This window comes from Paroedura picta, chromosome 4, assembly GCF_049243985.1.
Source record: "Paroedura picta isolate Pp20150507F chromosome 4, Ppicta_v3.0, whole genome shotgun sequence".
NCBI classification, from domain to species: Eukaryota; Metazoa; Chordata; class Lepidosauria; order Squamata; family Gekkonidae; genus Paroedura; species Paroedura picta.
The window spans coordinates 51,135,543-51,153,243 of record NC_135372.1 but is presented as its reverse complement, the minus strand read 5'-3'; the positions used below and the strand labels follow the sequence as shown (position 1 = coordinate 51,153,243).

The following is a 17,701-nucleotide window of genomic DNA, read 5'->3' as shown; positions in this document are numbered from 1 at the left end:
CAGAAACTGCAGTCCTGTCTCAGCGAAGGCAACAGCTCTTGCAAATCATAGTTGGCTGGTGATTTGGGGGATAGGGATCAACTGCAAGGATGGGTAGGGTGGAGTCCAGAACACAGCTGCCAGATTGTTGACAGGAGTGTCCAGGTCTGCACATACAACACCTATTCTACAGAACTTGCACTGGCTCCCAATTAGTTTATGGTGCCAATTCAAAGTGTTGGTACCTACATTTAAAATCCTAAACTGTCTGGGACCCTTATTTATGCAGAACAACCTCTGCCAGAATGATCCTCCTCATCTTCTCCAATCTTGGCATTTATTGAAGGTTCCTTGTCCAGGAACTGTCCACCTTGTGTCAACAAGGATGAAGTAGTGGTCTCCATTATGTGGAATCAGCTGCCTGAAGAGGTGCATGCATTGCAGAACCTCCCTAGGTGCTGCAGAGCATGCAAGCCTGCTCTCTTTTTTGTGCAGCCTTTGGGTGATTGTGATCCACAAGGTAACTGGTATGTTTCAGCTGCGTCTCCTGTATTCACACATCCTACCCTGCTTGATAGTGGATAGATTTTAATAGGGATAGATTTTTGCTTGTTTTATATTTTTAAAGTTTGTTAATAATAATTTTTGTATTGTTTTATCACACATATTTTATATCCTGTTAGCTGCCCTAAGTCCAATTCAGGGAAGAGGATGTAGGAGATAAATTAAATAAGTAGACCAGCAGAAAGCAAAAGATGAACAAGCTTTTATACTATTCAGGTAGCTTGTTATGGGCTCGCACCATGGTTGAAGAATACATTGTGAGTCCTCCTCCATTATATCTCACTCCAGCCTACATGAGTTTATGAAAGCTGGTCCTTGAGGTATTGTGGCTCTGAATGGCCTAAAGTCCTTTAATCATAGATGATACTTTTTCTGTCAGTTTCTGTAGCATGATTCACTTGTTGCCTTGAGGCCAAATAAAATGCTGCTATACAGAATGTGTTTCGGCCTTAACTGACGGGCAAAGATTCCCTTTGGAGCTTTAAAGAATCCAGTGTAAGGGTCAACCACAGCTTAACCAGGGAGGCTCATGATCTGGCCATTAATATCTTTTCTGTTGAGCTATTCAGACCAGCAGAGAGACAGAAGTAAGCAGTCCTCTCACATCTTAGCATGGTTCTCCTCACACTTGATGATATGCACTGGCTCCACGTGGCCTGACAATAAACACTTGTAATGGAATTAAAAATATCTGTCTAAATTCCCAACATACTTTCCATGCTTGAGCAGATACTTTGCCACTGTCAGCAAATATCTTACTACTGCTCTGTGGCCCAGATGATGAGAATTCCTTTAAACTAGTGTTGAACCTAAGCCAGTAGCTCTGAAGAATGAGAGGCAGACTTGCTTCCTAATACCCTGGGCAATTTTAGTGTGAATTAGGGCAAGGATGACAGCAACAAAAAAAAAAAATCTGGCAAATGTGCACCTTCAGTTTTCCTGGAGTCCAGTGCCACATCCCAACCATGGTTCATATGATGCATACTGAGCTGTCTATGGGCTTAGTTTTATAAAGGTCACTGTCCACAAAACAGGGATCTGCAATGTTTCTGAATTCTGACCCAGAATGGCAACTGTATAATGGCTGCCACAGGAGGCAGAGCAGACAGTAAAATGACAGGGAGTAAGGGGATGCACAGGCCTTCACCAGAAGCTGTGTAACAAGATGCCTTTTATTATTTATTTATTTATTTATCATACTTCTATACCGCCCTCCCCGGAGTCTCAGGGCGGTTTACATTATAACAGAGAACCATACATAAAACCATTATACCATTGGGAATCCCAGTCTACAACAAGCAGACATTGTCCCTGCATATGTATACTTTAAGAATGAAGAAATAGCAAAATAATCAAGAAAACAATAAAACAACACAGAAAGCTCAAAAACTAGCATAAGAAAACATACCATATTCTCTATTGAGGACTGAAATTGTCTAATTTCACGGAGTGTTTCATTATCTCTCTTCACTTCATTTACATACTGTGCCAAGTCCTAAAACACGGGAGGGGAAAAGGAAATTTGAAAAGTCACCTTTGCATATTAGAGCAGAAGCAGTTATTTTAATCATTCAGAAAGTGCATCGGCCGCTTCTCCAGAGACCTGCTCAAGGCTGGTTGCAAAGTAAAAACCAACCAAAGATAGCCTTAAAAAATAAAAACATAAAGTAAAGATCATCAATAAAAGCTGGCAACATAAAACAATACAAGCAGCTCACAGCCACAAGTAATTCCAGAAGTTATAAAAACAGTAGCAATAAAATAGTAGTAATCACAGAAATGGCACTAAGAGCACTTGAACAGGAAGAGGCTGAGATAGCCCTGATATTCCTTCTCGGTCAGAACATCTTTACCAGAGCCCTGGCAAGTCCAAGGTCACCCAGCTGGTTGCATGTGGGGGAGTGCAGAATAAAACTCAGCTTGCCAGATTAGAAGTCTGCACTGCTAACCACTACACCAATCTGGCCTTGCAGCAGAGCTTCATTGCTGGCAGAAGTGTGTGGGGAGAAAATTGATTTCTTTTTTCTGCAGTCCTCTGTCCCACATACACTTTGTATAGAACTTCCAATAGGGAAGATTTGAATTTCCATAATAACCAAGCTGTTATATTTGCAAAATAAAGAGCATGTAGAAAGAATGCACGAAGTAATGTACAATTGAGACAGATGTGCATGTGATCAACATGCAAGCATGAATGAATGTTTCAGATCAGCATTATGCTGCACTGCAAGAAATAATATGAGTGTGGTATACAACAGTAATTCAGTCGTGAATTGTGGGAAATGGGATATATATTTTGAATGAAAGTGTTATGGACCTGATCACAGCACACAGGGAGGCAAAAGAGAAGGGAAATATATTTAATTACTCTTTTGGATAGCCCCCCTACATTTGAAAATGTGCACCATTACTCCGCCTTGTCATTAGGCATACATACCTTCATTGCATCAAGGGCAAGCTTTAAGTTGGCTTTCTCCATTGGGTCAGTTGTGTGTTTCACCAGCTCCTGTATCACAGAATACACAGTTATATCTTATGACAGCTGACTGACTTCCAAAACAGACAGATAAGGATTCATTTTTTTCCCATCAGATAGATTCATTTTTTCCCCATCAGATAGAGATTTGTTTAAAAACAATGCCATTTTGCCTTAGGCCAAAAAAGCTGGACTGAACCAATTATCTACAGAAATCCAAAATATTATATAAATCCCATGTGATTTTATTCCGGTGACAGATCATGTTATCACTACTTGAATCTATGGAAATCTCTAAAAACAGCCCCCATATTATAGTTTTTGAGACTAGATGATTTAATGTTTTATCTGCAATAAATCCAATAAATAACCTGTACCACAATAACCTCTTTGATCTTTTTAGTAAAATGTAGCTGGTTATGCTGTTTATTGGTTGCCATCTTAGCTCTCTCTCAAGTAGAGAGTGTGAACACAGTCTTATCTAGTGGTAAGGAATTGTGGAAAAATTCCAGAAGACTGTGTCACACTGGTTCGATTTAATGCTTTACCATTAGCTCTTATGGAAGAGTTAATCCTTTACGTGTTTGCCCCTGACAAGTGGGCATGGTTGAAACAGCAGGTCACACGTTACTGTACTGTCCTCTTTATAAGTCCAATTTTATCCATCTTTCCAGGTGGGAGATCTTATTTTTGTTATTTCTCTCCTCCTTTCAGACTAACTAAACTACCTTTAAGGTGGCCAAATTTTGTACTTTGGCACGTTCAACAAAGGAGCAGCTGGTTAAGTCATCTTGGAATCATAGAATTACTGAGTTGGAAGGTATCTGCAGGGCCATCTAGTCCAACCCCCTGCAGAATTATGTCTCCACTATTGAAATCAGCCTATTATGATGCTCTGGAACATTATTGTATATAGATGTGCTGATGATTTTGCCTATGTGCCTCTCCTGGCTGATCTATGATTGTAACAAATACAGATGATGATGATAATGATTTTACCTTCAAAGTTTCACTTTCATACCTACAGGTGAGAAAATATTATATCAAGTCTCCCTTTCACCAAATTTGAAAAACATTTTACAGTTTTAATACATGGTTTGGGGATAGGTGGAAATCTATTACAATTCTTAACTCATATCAATTTCATTACATTTTTGACAAATTTCTTCATCAATGTAGGCCACAATTCTACATGTCTGAAATTACTTTATATTCCAAAAACTCACAGTCTACATTCCCACTATTTGCATCTTTTGTCCTTCAAGTTCTGCTTTTACAGTATACCAATACCACTAAACTTTCTCCCATAGCAGTACAAAATCCCAGTTTTACTCCTACTCCAGAGTTTACATGTAACTCAAAACCAACAGACCTGTTACACCATTATCAGGCCACACACTAGTACCTTGTTTATATTCAATCACTTGCAGAAAGCAAACTCCTGAGCACCAATAGGCATCAGGGGCAGAATGCAGTGTGACTTCCCATATTTATATGATTTTGAAATCATCTCCTAACAATAGCTGTCTCACTTGAAAAGGGTGAACAATTTTGGCTCACTAATTATCTCCTAACTTTGAACACCATACAAGCTTATCTAGAAATATTTTCTTAGGATACAAAAAAAATATATTAGTTTATTCTCCCTACTTTTTCTCTTAACAAAGTCTATTTAAAATAATGATTACAAGTTTCTCATACCAGCCTGAACCCAGGATTGGGTGGTAGCTCCTCCAATGAACACTAGGGTCCATGACGCAAATGGAGGAAATTGCAAACCACCTCCGAGTGTCCCCTGCTTGGCTGCCAGACAATCCTTGAATCTCCTGGCTGCACTACACATGCTATATGATAAATACATACACATGGGTATCTTTTGGCCCTCAACCAATACTCCCATCTTTGAACCATAACTTCATTTATGTGAAGTTGCAATCCTTGCAATTCTCAGACATACCTGGGCCTCAACAAATTGTATCTATTGAGAATGGGTGACACATCCTCTATCTACTCAAAGCCATCTAATTGTTTCTAAACTCAGACTGCTTTCCTGAGAGGCCAGGTATGTTCTGTTCATCTGTACCACAATATCCTCTACGATCTTTTTAGTAAAATGTAGCAACCATTCCCCTGTATTTCTGGCCATCCCCATGACAGAAGCTTCTGGAATAGCTTCTGGAATATTTTACAAAGGTCTCAGATTATTGCAAGCATATTCTTTGCACACACAAATAGTCTCTCAGGGCTTTTGTATGCGTTTGCTGTTGTAAAGTAGATGCTGAATATCTTAAAGGACTGGCAGCTATTAAATCAAGACTTGTCTTGATTTTTTGGATGAAACAACAGTTCTAACAAATCTGGGTATCTAAACATAACCTCTCAAAGGAAGATTTTGGCTGAAATATTATTTTGTACCTTTCGGAGGGTAGCCATGTTGGTCTGTAGAAGAAGAGCTAGAATAAAGTCCAGTAGCACCTTAAAGACCAACAACATTTAGAAGGTATAAGCTTTAGAGCAGGGGTAGTCAACCTGTGGTCCTCCAGATGTCAATGGACTACAATTCCCATGGGAATTGTAGTCCATGAACATATGGAGGACCACAGGTTGACTACCCCTGGTGTAGACTAGTTGGTAGAGTTATGTTGACGAGATGGTGCCAGAAGGTGAAGGACACTGGCATGTTATGTGGAGTTTGGTCTTAGGTGCTGAAAACAACACCTGAGTGTAGCTGGGCCATTTGTTCTCTTGAAAAAGTAGTGAGCCTGTCATTTCTAAATTGGGGTGTGTTAGGGGGACATAGGAGGATGGAATGATTGGGGAATATATTGATCTGTATACAACTAACAAATCAGTTTCATCAAGAAGCTTCCTGGACTCTATTTTGCTTTATCAATAAACCACCTGTTATGTCAAGTGTGGTTCATTGAGGTGTTAGTGGGAACATCTGGAGGAACACTGGTTGACTACCCCTGCTTTAGAGAGTCAAAGCTCCCTTTGTCAGATACCCTTTGAAAGAATATTTTGTACCTTTTTTATCACTTAAAGAAGAATTACGTTGATTTTACCTAGATAAGGAACTACAAAAGTTCTACATCAGATTTACTTGGGATTTTTCTCATAACATTTTCTGAAACATTTTTAAACAGCACTCTTTATTCAGAGGTATTTCAGTGGATGCAATATATACAATGCAGCTGAGTGCTATGAAGGCAGAATACAGCTTTCCGCACTGGTAGAAGCTCTTTTTTAAATGACATTTTATAAGCATCAGCACTGTTGACAGGCTAATGGAGTAACATATTTCTTTGCAACTGAACTAATGAGTCTCCCAGAACAGCTATCAAATGATATTTATAAGACTCTCCTGCCTCATTAAAGGACAAACTGCAGAAGCCATAAGCTTTGTAGGCTATAACTAGAAATATCCAAAATAAATACAGCTTTATTAGAACCCAGCTAAGGAAGAAAACAGCCCAGGGAGTAGTTGCTTAGCCTCTGCAGTACTGGAGTGGCAATGCAACACTATCCAAGTTAGGGCACAGCTTTAGTTATTCAAAGGTATTTGCTGGGAAACAAGTTCGCTATTGTAAAACTTGTATTACTACTACTACTACTACTACTACTACTACTACTACTACTACTACTACTACTACTACTACTACTTCCTGTGTAAGACCAGACCATGGCTTGGACCCAGCAGTTCACAGGTAGAAACACAAATCAACTTAATGCATTGCCGTTTCTGGAAGATGTCATGCAACACTTGTGTTACAATGCCTAGAAAATGGCTGCATCAGGTCTTGTGCAAGCGGGGATACAATAAGTCTTCTGCCATCTTTTTCTTGCATTCCTGCTCATGTAAGAGCTCTAGTGCAAGTGAAAATTTTGTACTGGATCCAACCCAAAGTCTTTTCTCATAACTCGTGATGGTGTTAAAAACGTCATCCCTCTCAGCACTGGTTTAAGTGTCATACTCATCCGGGAACTCTACTGTAAAATTGCTGCATGTGTCAAGACCATCAAGTCACCAGTTTTCCCACATTGGGTGACAAATGCTATCAGTGTGGACCATTCATAGATAAATGACACAACCCAATGACACCAACTCATTTAAAAACATACTGGAAAGAGGATTCTTTCAAGGAGACCAATAGTCCAAATCAGCTTATGTAATAGAAAGTGGGGATTAGGCACTGTTAGAGCAAGTGTGGAGGAAGACTCATGATGACGCTTATGACAGCCTATGAGATGGCAGTGAAAGTAGGTAAACTTGAGTTTCATGCAGCTTCCATCGCATATGGCCAGCGCAATTATTTAGGACAATTCAGTCTCTTACTGCCCTTGAAGATAGGTGCTCAAAGAGTAGTCAATTGGAAATTAGCTGTGAAGCATTTGTGAGCTATTCCAAGGATAAAGTCTCGTTGTTCTACCATGACCTTCTACAAACTCTTAATACCATATTAGAACTGGAGGCCCATTGGCTGTCTTTGGAGGATTCATTTGAAGGCTTCAGGCAGCTCGTCCTGACCAAAGTGGATAGGTTGCTACCTTCAATTAGGTCAACCACTTGTCCATTCTTGTTCTTCTTGGTTGCTCAAATGGAGTGACAAGAGGATAAAAATTGTAAATCACTTCCTGTTTACAGGGATGTTCCCAAGGGGCTGAAAGAGGTGGTGGTCCAGCCACTGCTGAAGAAACCATTGTTGGATCCATGGATCCCAGCCAACTACCACCCTATCCTGTCTCTTACAGTTCTGGGAATGGTGGTTAAAAGGGCTGCCAAAGATCAACTTATAGCATACCTATAACATTGGTCCTTGACTCATTCCAGTCTGGCTTCCTTCCTGGCCATGGGGAGGAGATTGTTTTGGTCATTATTTGGATGACCTCTGGCACCAGCTGAACTGAGGCATGTCAGTGCTGCTCATGATGTTAGACCACACGGCAGCATTCAACGAGGTAGACCATGAGTTTCTTACTCGCCACCTCACCAACGCTGGAACAGGGTGACAGCCCTCCAATGGCTGATGTCCTTTCCCCAAAGTCGCAGACAGAGGGCCACCATGGGGGATAAATAATTGCACCGCTGCACAGGGGCATGGTTTTGTCTCCCAATTTCTTTAAAATCTTCATGAGCCCTCTTGCCAAGCTAGTTTGGGGATTCAGGCTTGGGTGCCATCAATATGCTGATGACACCCAGCTCTACCTCCTGATGGATGGCAGCCCGGATTCACTCCTGGAGACACTTGCTACTTGCCTGGAAGCAATGATGGTCTGGGTCAAGCAGAGACACCTGACACTCGACCCCTCCAAGGCAAAGATCCTGTGACTAGGTAGGAAAGGGCCAGGAGAGATGGTGCACAGCTGGGGGTTGCACAATCTGCTAGGAATTTAGGTGTGATCCTAGATGCCTCCCTGTCTGGGAAGGCTCAAGTCATCAGAGTAGCTCAGCTGGTGTTCTACCATCTCCGCCAAGCTAAACCTTTTTGACCCTGGCCCCAACCTGGTGGAATGAGCTCCCTGAAGAGCTATGGGCCCTGTCAGAATTGTCAGCTTTCTGCAGGGCCTGTAAGATGGAGCTCTTCCACCAGGCATATGGTTGAGGCCAGGGTGAATCCCAGACCATCAATAGATCCCTCCACATCTGGATCCTCGCTCCAGTTGGACAGACGGAGAGGATGGGGGTTAGAACTCTTTATTGCCATCTTTTAATGATTAGTGTTAATGTTATTTTAATGGGCTTTAATGGGGATATACTGGTTTTTTATCATTTTATTGTGAACCACCATGAGTCCAAATGGAATGCAGCGGTATATAAATACAAAAATAAATAAAATAAATAAATAAAGGTACTAGTGCCCTATCTTGCCCAAGACCACCTAACTACAGTGATCTATGTGACAGTCACCCACAGGCTAAATTGATATAACTCACCCTACACAGACCTCTACACGGATCTTGATACAGAAACTGACACTGATCCAGAATACAGTAACATGGGTCCTCACTAGAACACCTTAGGACCCACCTGGCCTATCCTCAAGTAATTGTGCTGGCTCCCAGTTGAATTCTGGATCAAGTTCAAGGTCTTGGTATTGACCTTTAACGCTATTTGCAGTCTGGGCCTGGAGTACCTGAGCAACCACTTAGCTGAATAGCCCCCCCCCCCCCGAAGATTGCTCTGCACCATCAACACATACATTTGGCCTCAACCAGGGCCAGGGCCTTCTAAGTCCTGGCCCCTACCTGGTGGAATGAGCTCCCAGAAGAGCTGTGGGCCCTGCAAGAGCTCTCTCAGTTCCGAAGGGCCTGCAAGACAGAGCTCTTTTACCAGGCATTTGATTGGGGCCAATGAATGATAACAATATCATTGGAATGGCCCCTCCTCCATATAATTCACCCCCCTGAACAGAAAAAGCAGATACAGAAGACAAGATCAATCAAGGTTGGCTGCTGTAGTCAGTAATGAGTAATTTTTAAGTGTTTTAACTATGAATATTTGTTTGTAAGGTTTGTAAGGTTATTCATGAATTATGTTGATAATATGTCATAAACCACTCCAAGACAGCAATGTTGGGAGGGGCAGTTATAGAAATCTAATTGTTAATTAATCAATTATAAATTTCTTCAGCAAGACTTGAGCATGTTATTCAGTCAATGAGAAGGTGGGTGAAGTCTCATGACATTATCTTCTTCAGTCGTCTTGTTTATTCTCACCTGCATGTTCAATCAAAAATTGCAATATCCTAGCATCTTGTGTTATGGATGAATACAGATTTAAAAAGTAAAAACAGTAAATATGGATACTCTTTATAGCTATAGTCTTCTAATTAGCATACCTGAAGCAATAAATGGTATTTCAGAACTCGCTGCATAGGAACCACAAGAAGATCCCGCAAAGTAAACTTCCCATTATTGGCTCTTTTCGAACACTCCTAAGTTAGGAACAACAATGAAGGTTTCAATGTGACTCCAGTACAATTAACATTTTAAAAAATTAAGGAGGCATATATAGTAGGTGTCAATACAGCATCTGAAGGGCCCCGGCTCCCTCCCTCCCAGAACTCCATCAGTGCGCTCTGGACCTGTTTGCACTGTTTGCAATGTTACAACTATCAATTATTAGTATTATTGTTACAGTTATTTATGTGTTATAGATTGTTTCATGTATTATTTATACGTTTTATGTAAACCACTCTGAGCCTCCAGGGAGGGCGGTATATAAATAAGTAAGCAAGCAAGCAAGCAAATAAATAAATAAATATTTGGAAACTAATATTTTAATTTTAAATAAACTATCAAATACAGATTGAAAGATAGAGTTTTCACTATCAAAATGTAATATAACTTTATTTTAAAAAGTCATTGCTGATACCTCCAGTTTCAACTTAACGTCTTCTTTTGTCTTGGAGATACTGTCTAAACAGGATATGGCTATTTCTACCTGACTGCAGTACTGCCCATAGATGACCAACCTACATAGAGACAAGAGAAAAACAATGAGGGATTAATTAAAAGCTGTCCTGTATTCCAATTACAGGCCAATTACAGCTTCCACACCTGGCCTCACATGCTTAATGGGCAGATGGGGGGGGGAATCTGCATCCCTGGCCAAAAAAGCACTGTTCCCAGCTGCCACATCTCATCTGCCATGCTGAGCAACTGTTCACCGACTGCCATGACCACACACAGTTTGTGATTCTAAGTAATCACTGCAGGAATTCTTTGCAATCAAATTTTCTCTGTGAATCCACTTGAAGGCAGTGTTAAATGCCCCACTTATTAGTCTGAAAATACAATTCTAAAAGCTTTTTAACAGTACGTGTCTTATTAGGGTTTGTTATGTTAATGGACAGACCTCAAAGGATGTGCTGAATAATGCCCATCATTACTGGATTAATTACACCTAGCCCCTTTTTGTGGAAGCAGCAAGTCCAGAAAACCCATTTCTAGTTTGTTGAGTTTACACTATAGGGTAATTTAAGTCAAGATAAAAACACCCGACAGCTAAAAAGAAGCCTGGAAAATCCCACCAAATAGCTGTGAAGATCAGGTGTCTCATTTTAACGGATTTTAATAGGCTACAGAAAAGAGAACATAGCAATTTCAAATTCCCCTGTTCCCTGTTATTTACTAAGATTTCCTCGTTTCCAAAATAGCTTCCTGTAGCCACAATAATTTCCCTAAACCAATAACAGGCATCCTTTTTGGCCCAAGTGTAAGCAACTACTTCTGAAGATGTTAACATGGTGGTGGTGGTGGTGGTGGCGGCGGCGGCGGTGGTGAAGAAGAAGAAGAAGAAGAAGAAGAAGAAGAAGAAGAAGAAGAAGAAGAAGAAGAAGAAGAAGAAGAAGAAGAAGAAGAAGAAAGGATCTACTTGACACTTCTGAGCTCCAGAAGTGATGCCAGCACTTCAAAGGTTCACCTCGGGCCCACTGGGTGGACATTGAGCCCTGCTTGCCAAACAAAATCTCTGAGGTGCTTTTGTTCATTACATATGCCAGAATTTACCCAGCCCAGTCCTAAACCTTACAATTTTAATTTACCTTTCCCACCCCCACTGTGCATGTAAGCTGTAAGGCCACACAGATAAGAACTAAGCTGCATAGAGGAAATCACATAATTGTGTGTTCCCATTCATTACAAAAAATCTATTTACAGAAAGCTAACATGTCAGTGTGCTATTACTATACCTCGGGATATAATACCAAGATTCAATATATTACAAAAAATATTACTTGTTATTCCTAAAAGAATATAGTAATTAAATATATCCACGAATGGCGGAAAACTGGACATTCTATAAAATAATATTCAACAGCCTGAATTTCACTCTCAACATCTTTCAAATTCACGCTACAAACGTGATTCTTCAAATTCATAGAAAGAAATAAAACACTATTTTTTAGAAAACCGTATTAAATTGCCCACAGTAAAGTCACTGGTAATGTGTATTTACAAAAGACAAAAAAATCAGGCTATTACCTCTCCTTGTAGCTAATAAAAATTTGATAGAGGTTTTGGTCATTTTTGTTTGCAATTGATTCATGAATATCCTGTGTTAAACTTCTGTGAATTTTCACCAAATCCTAAAATATATATATATATAATTATGAAAGTTTCCATTACAATTATTAGAGCAGTCACCAATTTTCAAGATATAAAATCATACAATAAGAACAATAACTGGTGTAGTAGAGATCATTACAAGCCAAAGGTATGTCATTTAGGATGCAGAAATAAAAGTCTATATGACTGCAGTACCCCTTCTAACTTAGTACAGTACTGTAATAGTACTATGAGGTTTGTCAATGATTCATTCATTCAAGACACTTTTTTTAAAAAGATGGAACAAACATTTTCTCCTCTTGTCCTCCTTTTGACAGTAAAATGATGGAGATTCATTAGGTTTGGCACAGATGCAAAGCTACTAGGGAATAAGAAGTAAAGTGAAACCAATGCCTGTTTTCCATCTCAGTGCATTAATTTCACACACTCACAAACCCTAACAGGTTTCACGTTACCATTGTAAACCTTAGTTAAAATGAATCCAGAAAATTACTAAGCTGTCTTTAAGATTCAGTAAACCTCGATTCATAAACACATTTCCAGAGTACTCCTAGGTTCACATCTATAGGCCCACGTAAAGAGTGATGGGAAAGTGTTAATACATTTATAAGAGCAGAGGAAGAAAAAGTATGCAAGTTACACTGACCAGTTCAAGAGCATCACATTGGAATGCTTTTGAAGGCAGCCAAATGGTCACATCAATAGATGTTGCTATTTGTAATTACAATACAATACCTTTATTGGCATAAAGCAGGTAAGCAGGATAAACAAAGTTAGTCAGGATACGTCAGACAGTTTAAATTTAAAAACTGAGGACAGAAATTCAGCCGTAGTAAAAGTGACGTTGGCATCCTTATCACTCAGTAAAAATTGGCAAATCAGGTCTCTTGAATGGTTTCTCCGTTTTGGTATGAGAGGTATGATGTGCCTTCTCTGTTCAGTGAACAAGGGACAATCCAGTAGGATATGTTGGATGGTGTCAGGAGAACTTGATTCACAGGTGCATAGTCTGTTTTCGAAGGGGATCTTGGCAAATCTCCCTTGTAATACTTTAGATGGAAAGGCGTTAAGCCGAGCAAGTGAAAACGCTCTGCGATGGAGGGGATTTGCCAAGTTATGGAAATAAATATTTGTAATTAGTACAGACACAATACAGGTATTTGCAGGTGTCTAATGTAATGTAAAAATACAGACATATGTTTTCAAAGCTGTACAGGGCTGCACTATGACAAAAGTGAAATACTGATTGTGAAAACTACACAAGGAACTCTCCCTGGTCCTTGAGTTCTACAAGCTGTTATGGCCAAGGCCAAAGGCAATCTTTAGCACAGCCAACTCTGAAGACCTTGCACTGAATTGTCCTGCATTTATTAAGCCACTTACAATGTATGTTGGCAAACTGCAGTGAAACAGTCAAATATTGACTTCAGTAATCACCTAAGAGATTTTTCACTGTGGGAGGCAGATCTGATTTTACCATGTTTTATGTTAGTCTGGTCCTTAGGCCTTGTGCCCTGACATCAGTCAAGGCACTAACCTATGCTATACTCACACAGCAAGAAAACAGCTCTTTATCACGTTGTTATTACAAAAATATATGTATTGCCTGTTTTCCCACTAAGCTTTCAAAGAGTAACTTTGAAAAAAGACACTAGTGACCAAGGGATAGGAGGCCCTCTGAGGGAGACTGTCAACCTCTCCCTGTCTTAGGGAGGTTCCCAGCAGCACTGAAAAGGGCAGTGGTTTGTCCCCTACTGGATCCACAGGACCCGGCCAGCTACCACCCAGTCTCACATCTTGCGTTTCTGGGTAAGGTTGTTGAAAGGGCTGCCACAGACCAGCTCCTGGCATTCTTGGAAGAAACTTTGGTGCTCGATCCAGACCAGTCAGGCTTTTGTCCTGGCCTTCAGCCAACATGTAACTAACAAATTCCTACAATCTTTTAATGTAGATATTACTTACAGCTATGTTGATGAATATGGTCTCAAATTCAGGTGATGTTAGAAACCTTTTCAATGGCACCATAAAATACTGCAGGTGAAAAAAAATAAGTATTAGTTCCATTAACACACATCTCTGCACATTACATGCAAAATGTCCAAATATATCGTTTTCAGAGGTACCATTCAGGGAGGGTAAAGAATGACAGTCATTTTTGTTCTTTCCTATTCCTCCATGTTTTCAGCACACATGATCCAGGAGTACCACTGGTCAAATCACAACTCCGAAAACTGAATGATGACTGTTATAAACCAGTATTTCAAAACCTCTAATCTCTCATGCATGCTTTTATCTGAATTAAAATTAGAAGCACAATTCAATCTTATAGCTTAACCAAGCTTACTTTTAGACCATCTAAGGTCATATTGACACATCAACGGCTATTGCACTATAGCAAACCTTCATGACTTAGATTTTCCTGTCCTGTCCAGGAGGTAAATAATAGCAACAGGATGATACCCCATATAGAATCAAGTTAAAATTAAGAATTACCCAGCCTCGATGATGAAGAAGAAGGGGGTTGGTTTTTATACCCAGCTTTTCAAGGACTCTCAAAGCAGCTTACAATTCAATAAACCCCGCCCCCTTTGTTTCTGTACAAATAAATAACCTGACTGAGCCTCTTCAGTGAAAAGAGGGAAGTGTAGAGCAATAGTCATTCAGAGAAGCAACCAGCAACCTCAACTCAACACAAGTTGATGTGCTGTCCCTCTGTAGCCAGTATGAATGAATAAGACAACCACATCCAGTCCAGACAAATCACAGAGTTACCAATCCTCAAGGAAAAGTGACTGGATGGAGGCAAGACCAAAGCAGTAGATCATGCAACCACCAGGGGCAGCCTTTGTTTTAGTAGGACATTGGACTCATGGAAATTCATTTCAGAGATGTGTTCAGCAGTAAAGCAATTTACTTTGCAAGCAGGAAGTCTCAGGTTCAATCCCTGGCATCTCCAGAAAAGGGATAAGTTAGTTGGTGGAATGAAAGATCTCTGTCTGAGACCCCGGAGAGTGTCTGCTAGTCAGAATAGGCAGACTGATCTTAATTTCTCCATGGCATGATTCAGCAGGAGGCAACTTCATGGGTCCCTCTGGTGTGATATTGTGTTCAGGAGACAGTTTGAGAACAATTCACTGGGCCCATGTTAGGATGCCAAAAGGCTTAAGGGCAACTGCCTTTTTTAATACTGCCACTGTTATGATAAGGAAATAATCCCAATGAATGTTTTCAAAATACAAGGGCAGGTTTTGTAGTTTGATTCTGACTACATCACAGAGAGGGCCTCTGAGCTTTACTCTGATTCCTCCTGAAATCCCTCTGCTTCCTATCACTAACATACCGAAAAGACAGTCCTGGTCAACTTTACCTTTTCTATGGACTCCAACGTTTCTGTGTATTTCTCTTCAGTCTGTTTGATTTCTGAAAGGCAGCAGCTCCTAATGTCATTCTCAGTACTCTTCTGTGAAAGCAACAAGATGGAGGTTGTAAATTCAGCACATGTTGCACTGAGATGCTTTGCTATTTATTGAATTCTAGTGTTTTCGTTGTGTTACATTTTAAATGTTATTATAGTTGTTGTAAACTGCCTCGAGCCCACTTGCAGGGAAAGGCAGCCTAGAAGCTGGCCTATAAATAAATAATTAAATAAATATTAGAATGAAACAGTTTGAAATAGCACTTGCTGTCTCACTACTACCAGCACCCATATTCATCCATGATTTATTATTTGGACAGAAGGAGGTAGCCTGTCCCAGAGCTACTATTACTTCAGTACAGTAAAGAGGCACTGGGTTTGTATGTCCCACTTTTCCCTACCTGAAGGTGTCCCAAAGTGGCTTACGAATACCTTTCCCTTCCTTTCTCCACAACACCCACTGTTATGTATGGCAGGACACTGCTCTATAGATTGGTATACTGTCCACAGCAACCAGTGGCACCCCTCAATAGTCTAGATTTATGCCAAAGCCAGACACTGTTAAAGTCTGCCAAGACCCAGTAGGCCAAACTTCCTCTTACCTCCCAGTTTGCTCTTAGCCACAGGTTCAACTTGACAGCTTCTAGGCAATCTCCTTTGTCTCTCACCTCTGACTCACTTTAAGCCAATCTGCTTCCCCCACCTCCATAACTAGACCCTTTGAGACACTAAGACCCCTTTCTTTGAGCTCATCAGGATCCATTTCCAGTCCCAGCCAGAGCATTTTCCAACTTCCTACAAGGGAAAATTCCATCATGCACTCACCTTGCCCTTATCATGCCCCCATCATGAGCTCAGCATGACTCCCGCTCCCCAAAACCTATACAAACTCTGGCTTTGCCAAGCCAAAACATGCTTCTGATCTGGGCCCCTTTCAGAACACCCTTCACGCTGCTGGTTGGTCCTGTAGCTCTTTGCCTCTACCCTCTCCAAGACCGGTAAATATACTGATTGTAATCCTCTTCCCCCTTTATTATCCTATCTTCTTGACTGTTAGTGTGCCAGATATATGTTTGTCTTTTTCTTTTTTGTGCGTTTCTGGTAACACCCACCCTGAAATGTAAGGGGGGCTGAGAGAGTTCTAGGAGAACTGCTCCATGAGAACCAGTCTAAAAGAACTGTGACTAGCCCAAGATCACTCAGCTGGCTCCACATGGAAGAGTGGGGAATCAAACCTGGTTCTCCAGATCACAGTCCACCACTTTTTAACCACTACACCATGCTGGCTCTCAACTGAGTACAATGTGTAGTCAGATTTCTCAATTCAGTAAACTTTTATTGGCATAAATGCAATCTGCAGTCAAGACAAAGAACTTTCCTCCAATGAAGAACCTCTTAGGTTAGAGGAAAAGAAAACTTTGCAAAGTGCTCATCACTAAATCCGTGAAGGACACAGTCCAATCAAAGTTAACCACTTGTTATTTACAATTTAGCACTCTTATTTAAACTAAAAGAGACTTATTATGTTGCATTTTGGTTGGAATACGCTATGAATGTTTTACTATTGCCATTGTTTAGGACTAAGTCCTAATTTAAGTAAGTGTGAATCGTACAGGTTGAAGTGCTGCTTCAGCTTTCATTAGATCTTCATACACTTCACCACCTTCATCCTCGCCATAAACACAATCATAAAGGTCTTCATCCTCATCCACGCCAGTTTCACTAAAAGGCAAAGCAGAAAGAAGACAACAAAATTAAGCACACCCAATAGAACATTTAATTCAAAGAATGTTTGGGATCTACAGTTGGAGATCAATGCTGATCAATCATTGCATCCCTGTTTAACTAGCATATTGCTTTACCAAGGGGCAGGTTTGTAGCTGGAGGTCATGGTGATGTCCTGTCCTGTGCTATATTCAAAATGTAGGGAAGTTAGTTTTCATGAAATGATTATTTATATTTACAGAAATTTTACAGTGTCACAGATCTGGCCAGAAATATAGGAGAACAGTTGCTGGACAGGAAAGACGATTCATGGCTAAAGTGGAAAAATCCTTTGCCCCACTTTAAGAAAGAAAATTAGGAGAGTTAAGCCAGAAGAGGCTTAAAAGAAAAACCCTTAAAGAACACCATGTTGGGGGAAAAATTGTTTCCCCCTGTTTCCAGAAAGAATACACATCTCTTCAAAGACAGAAAAA

At 40.3% G+C, this 17,701-nt stretch overlaps 1 protein-coding gene across 2 annotated transcripts in view; it reads right to left on the bottom strand.

Annotated features, from left to right (window-relative positions):
• VAV3 (vav guanine nucleotide exchange factor 3) overlaps positions 1-17,701 on the bottom strand; it is a 197,227-nt gene that overhangs the window by 115,901 nt on the left and 63,625 nt on the right. For both annotated transcript variants that reach the window (XM_077332827.1, XM_077332828.1), the window contains exons 5-12: positions 17,117-17,225; positions 15,456-15,548; positions 14,051-14,119; positions 12,005-12,108; positions 10,395-10,494; positions 9,859-9,954; positions 2,981-3,049; positions 1,952-2,038 (exon numbers count right to left, since the gene is read on the bottom strand). In XM_077332827.1, coding sequence (XP_077188942.1) covers positions 1,952-2,038; positions 2,981-3,049; positions 9,859-9,954; positions 10,395-10,494; positions 12,005-12,108; positions 14,051-14,119; positions 15,456-15,548; positions 17,117-17,225 — 727 coding nt within the window. The remainder of the gene's footprint in view (positions 1-1,951; positions 2,039-2,980; positions 3,050-9,858; positions 9,955-10,394; positions 10,495-12,004; positions 12,109-14,050; positions 14,120-15,455; positions 15,549-17,116; positions 17,226-17,701) is intronic.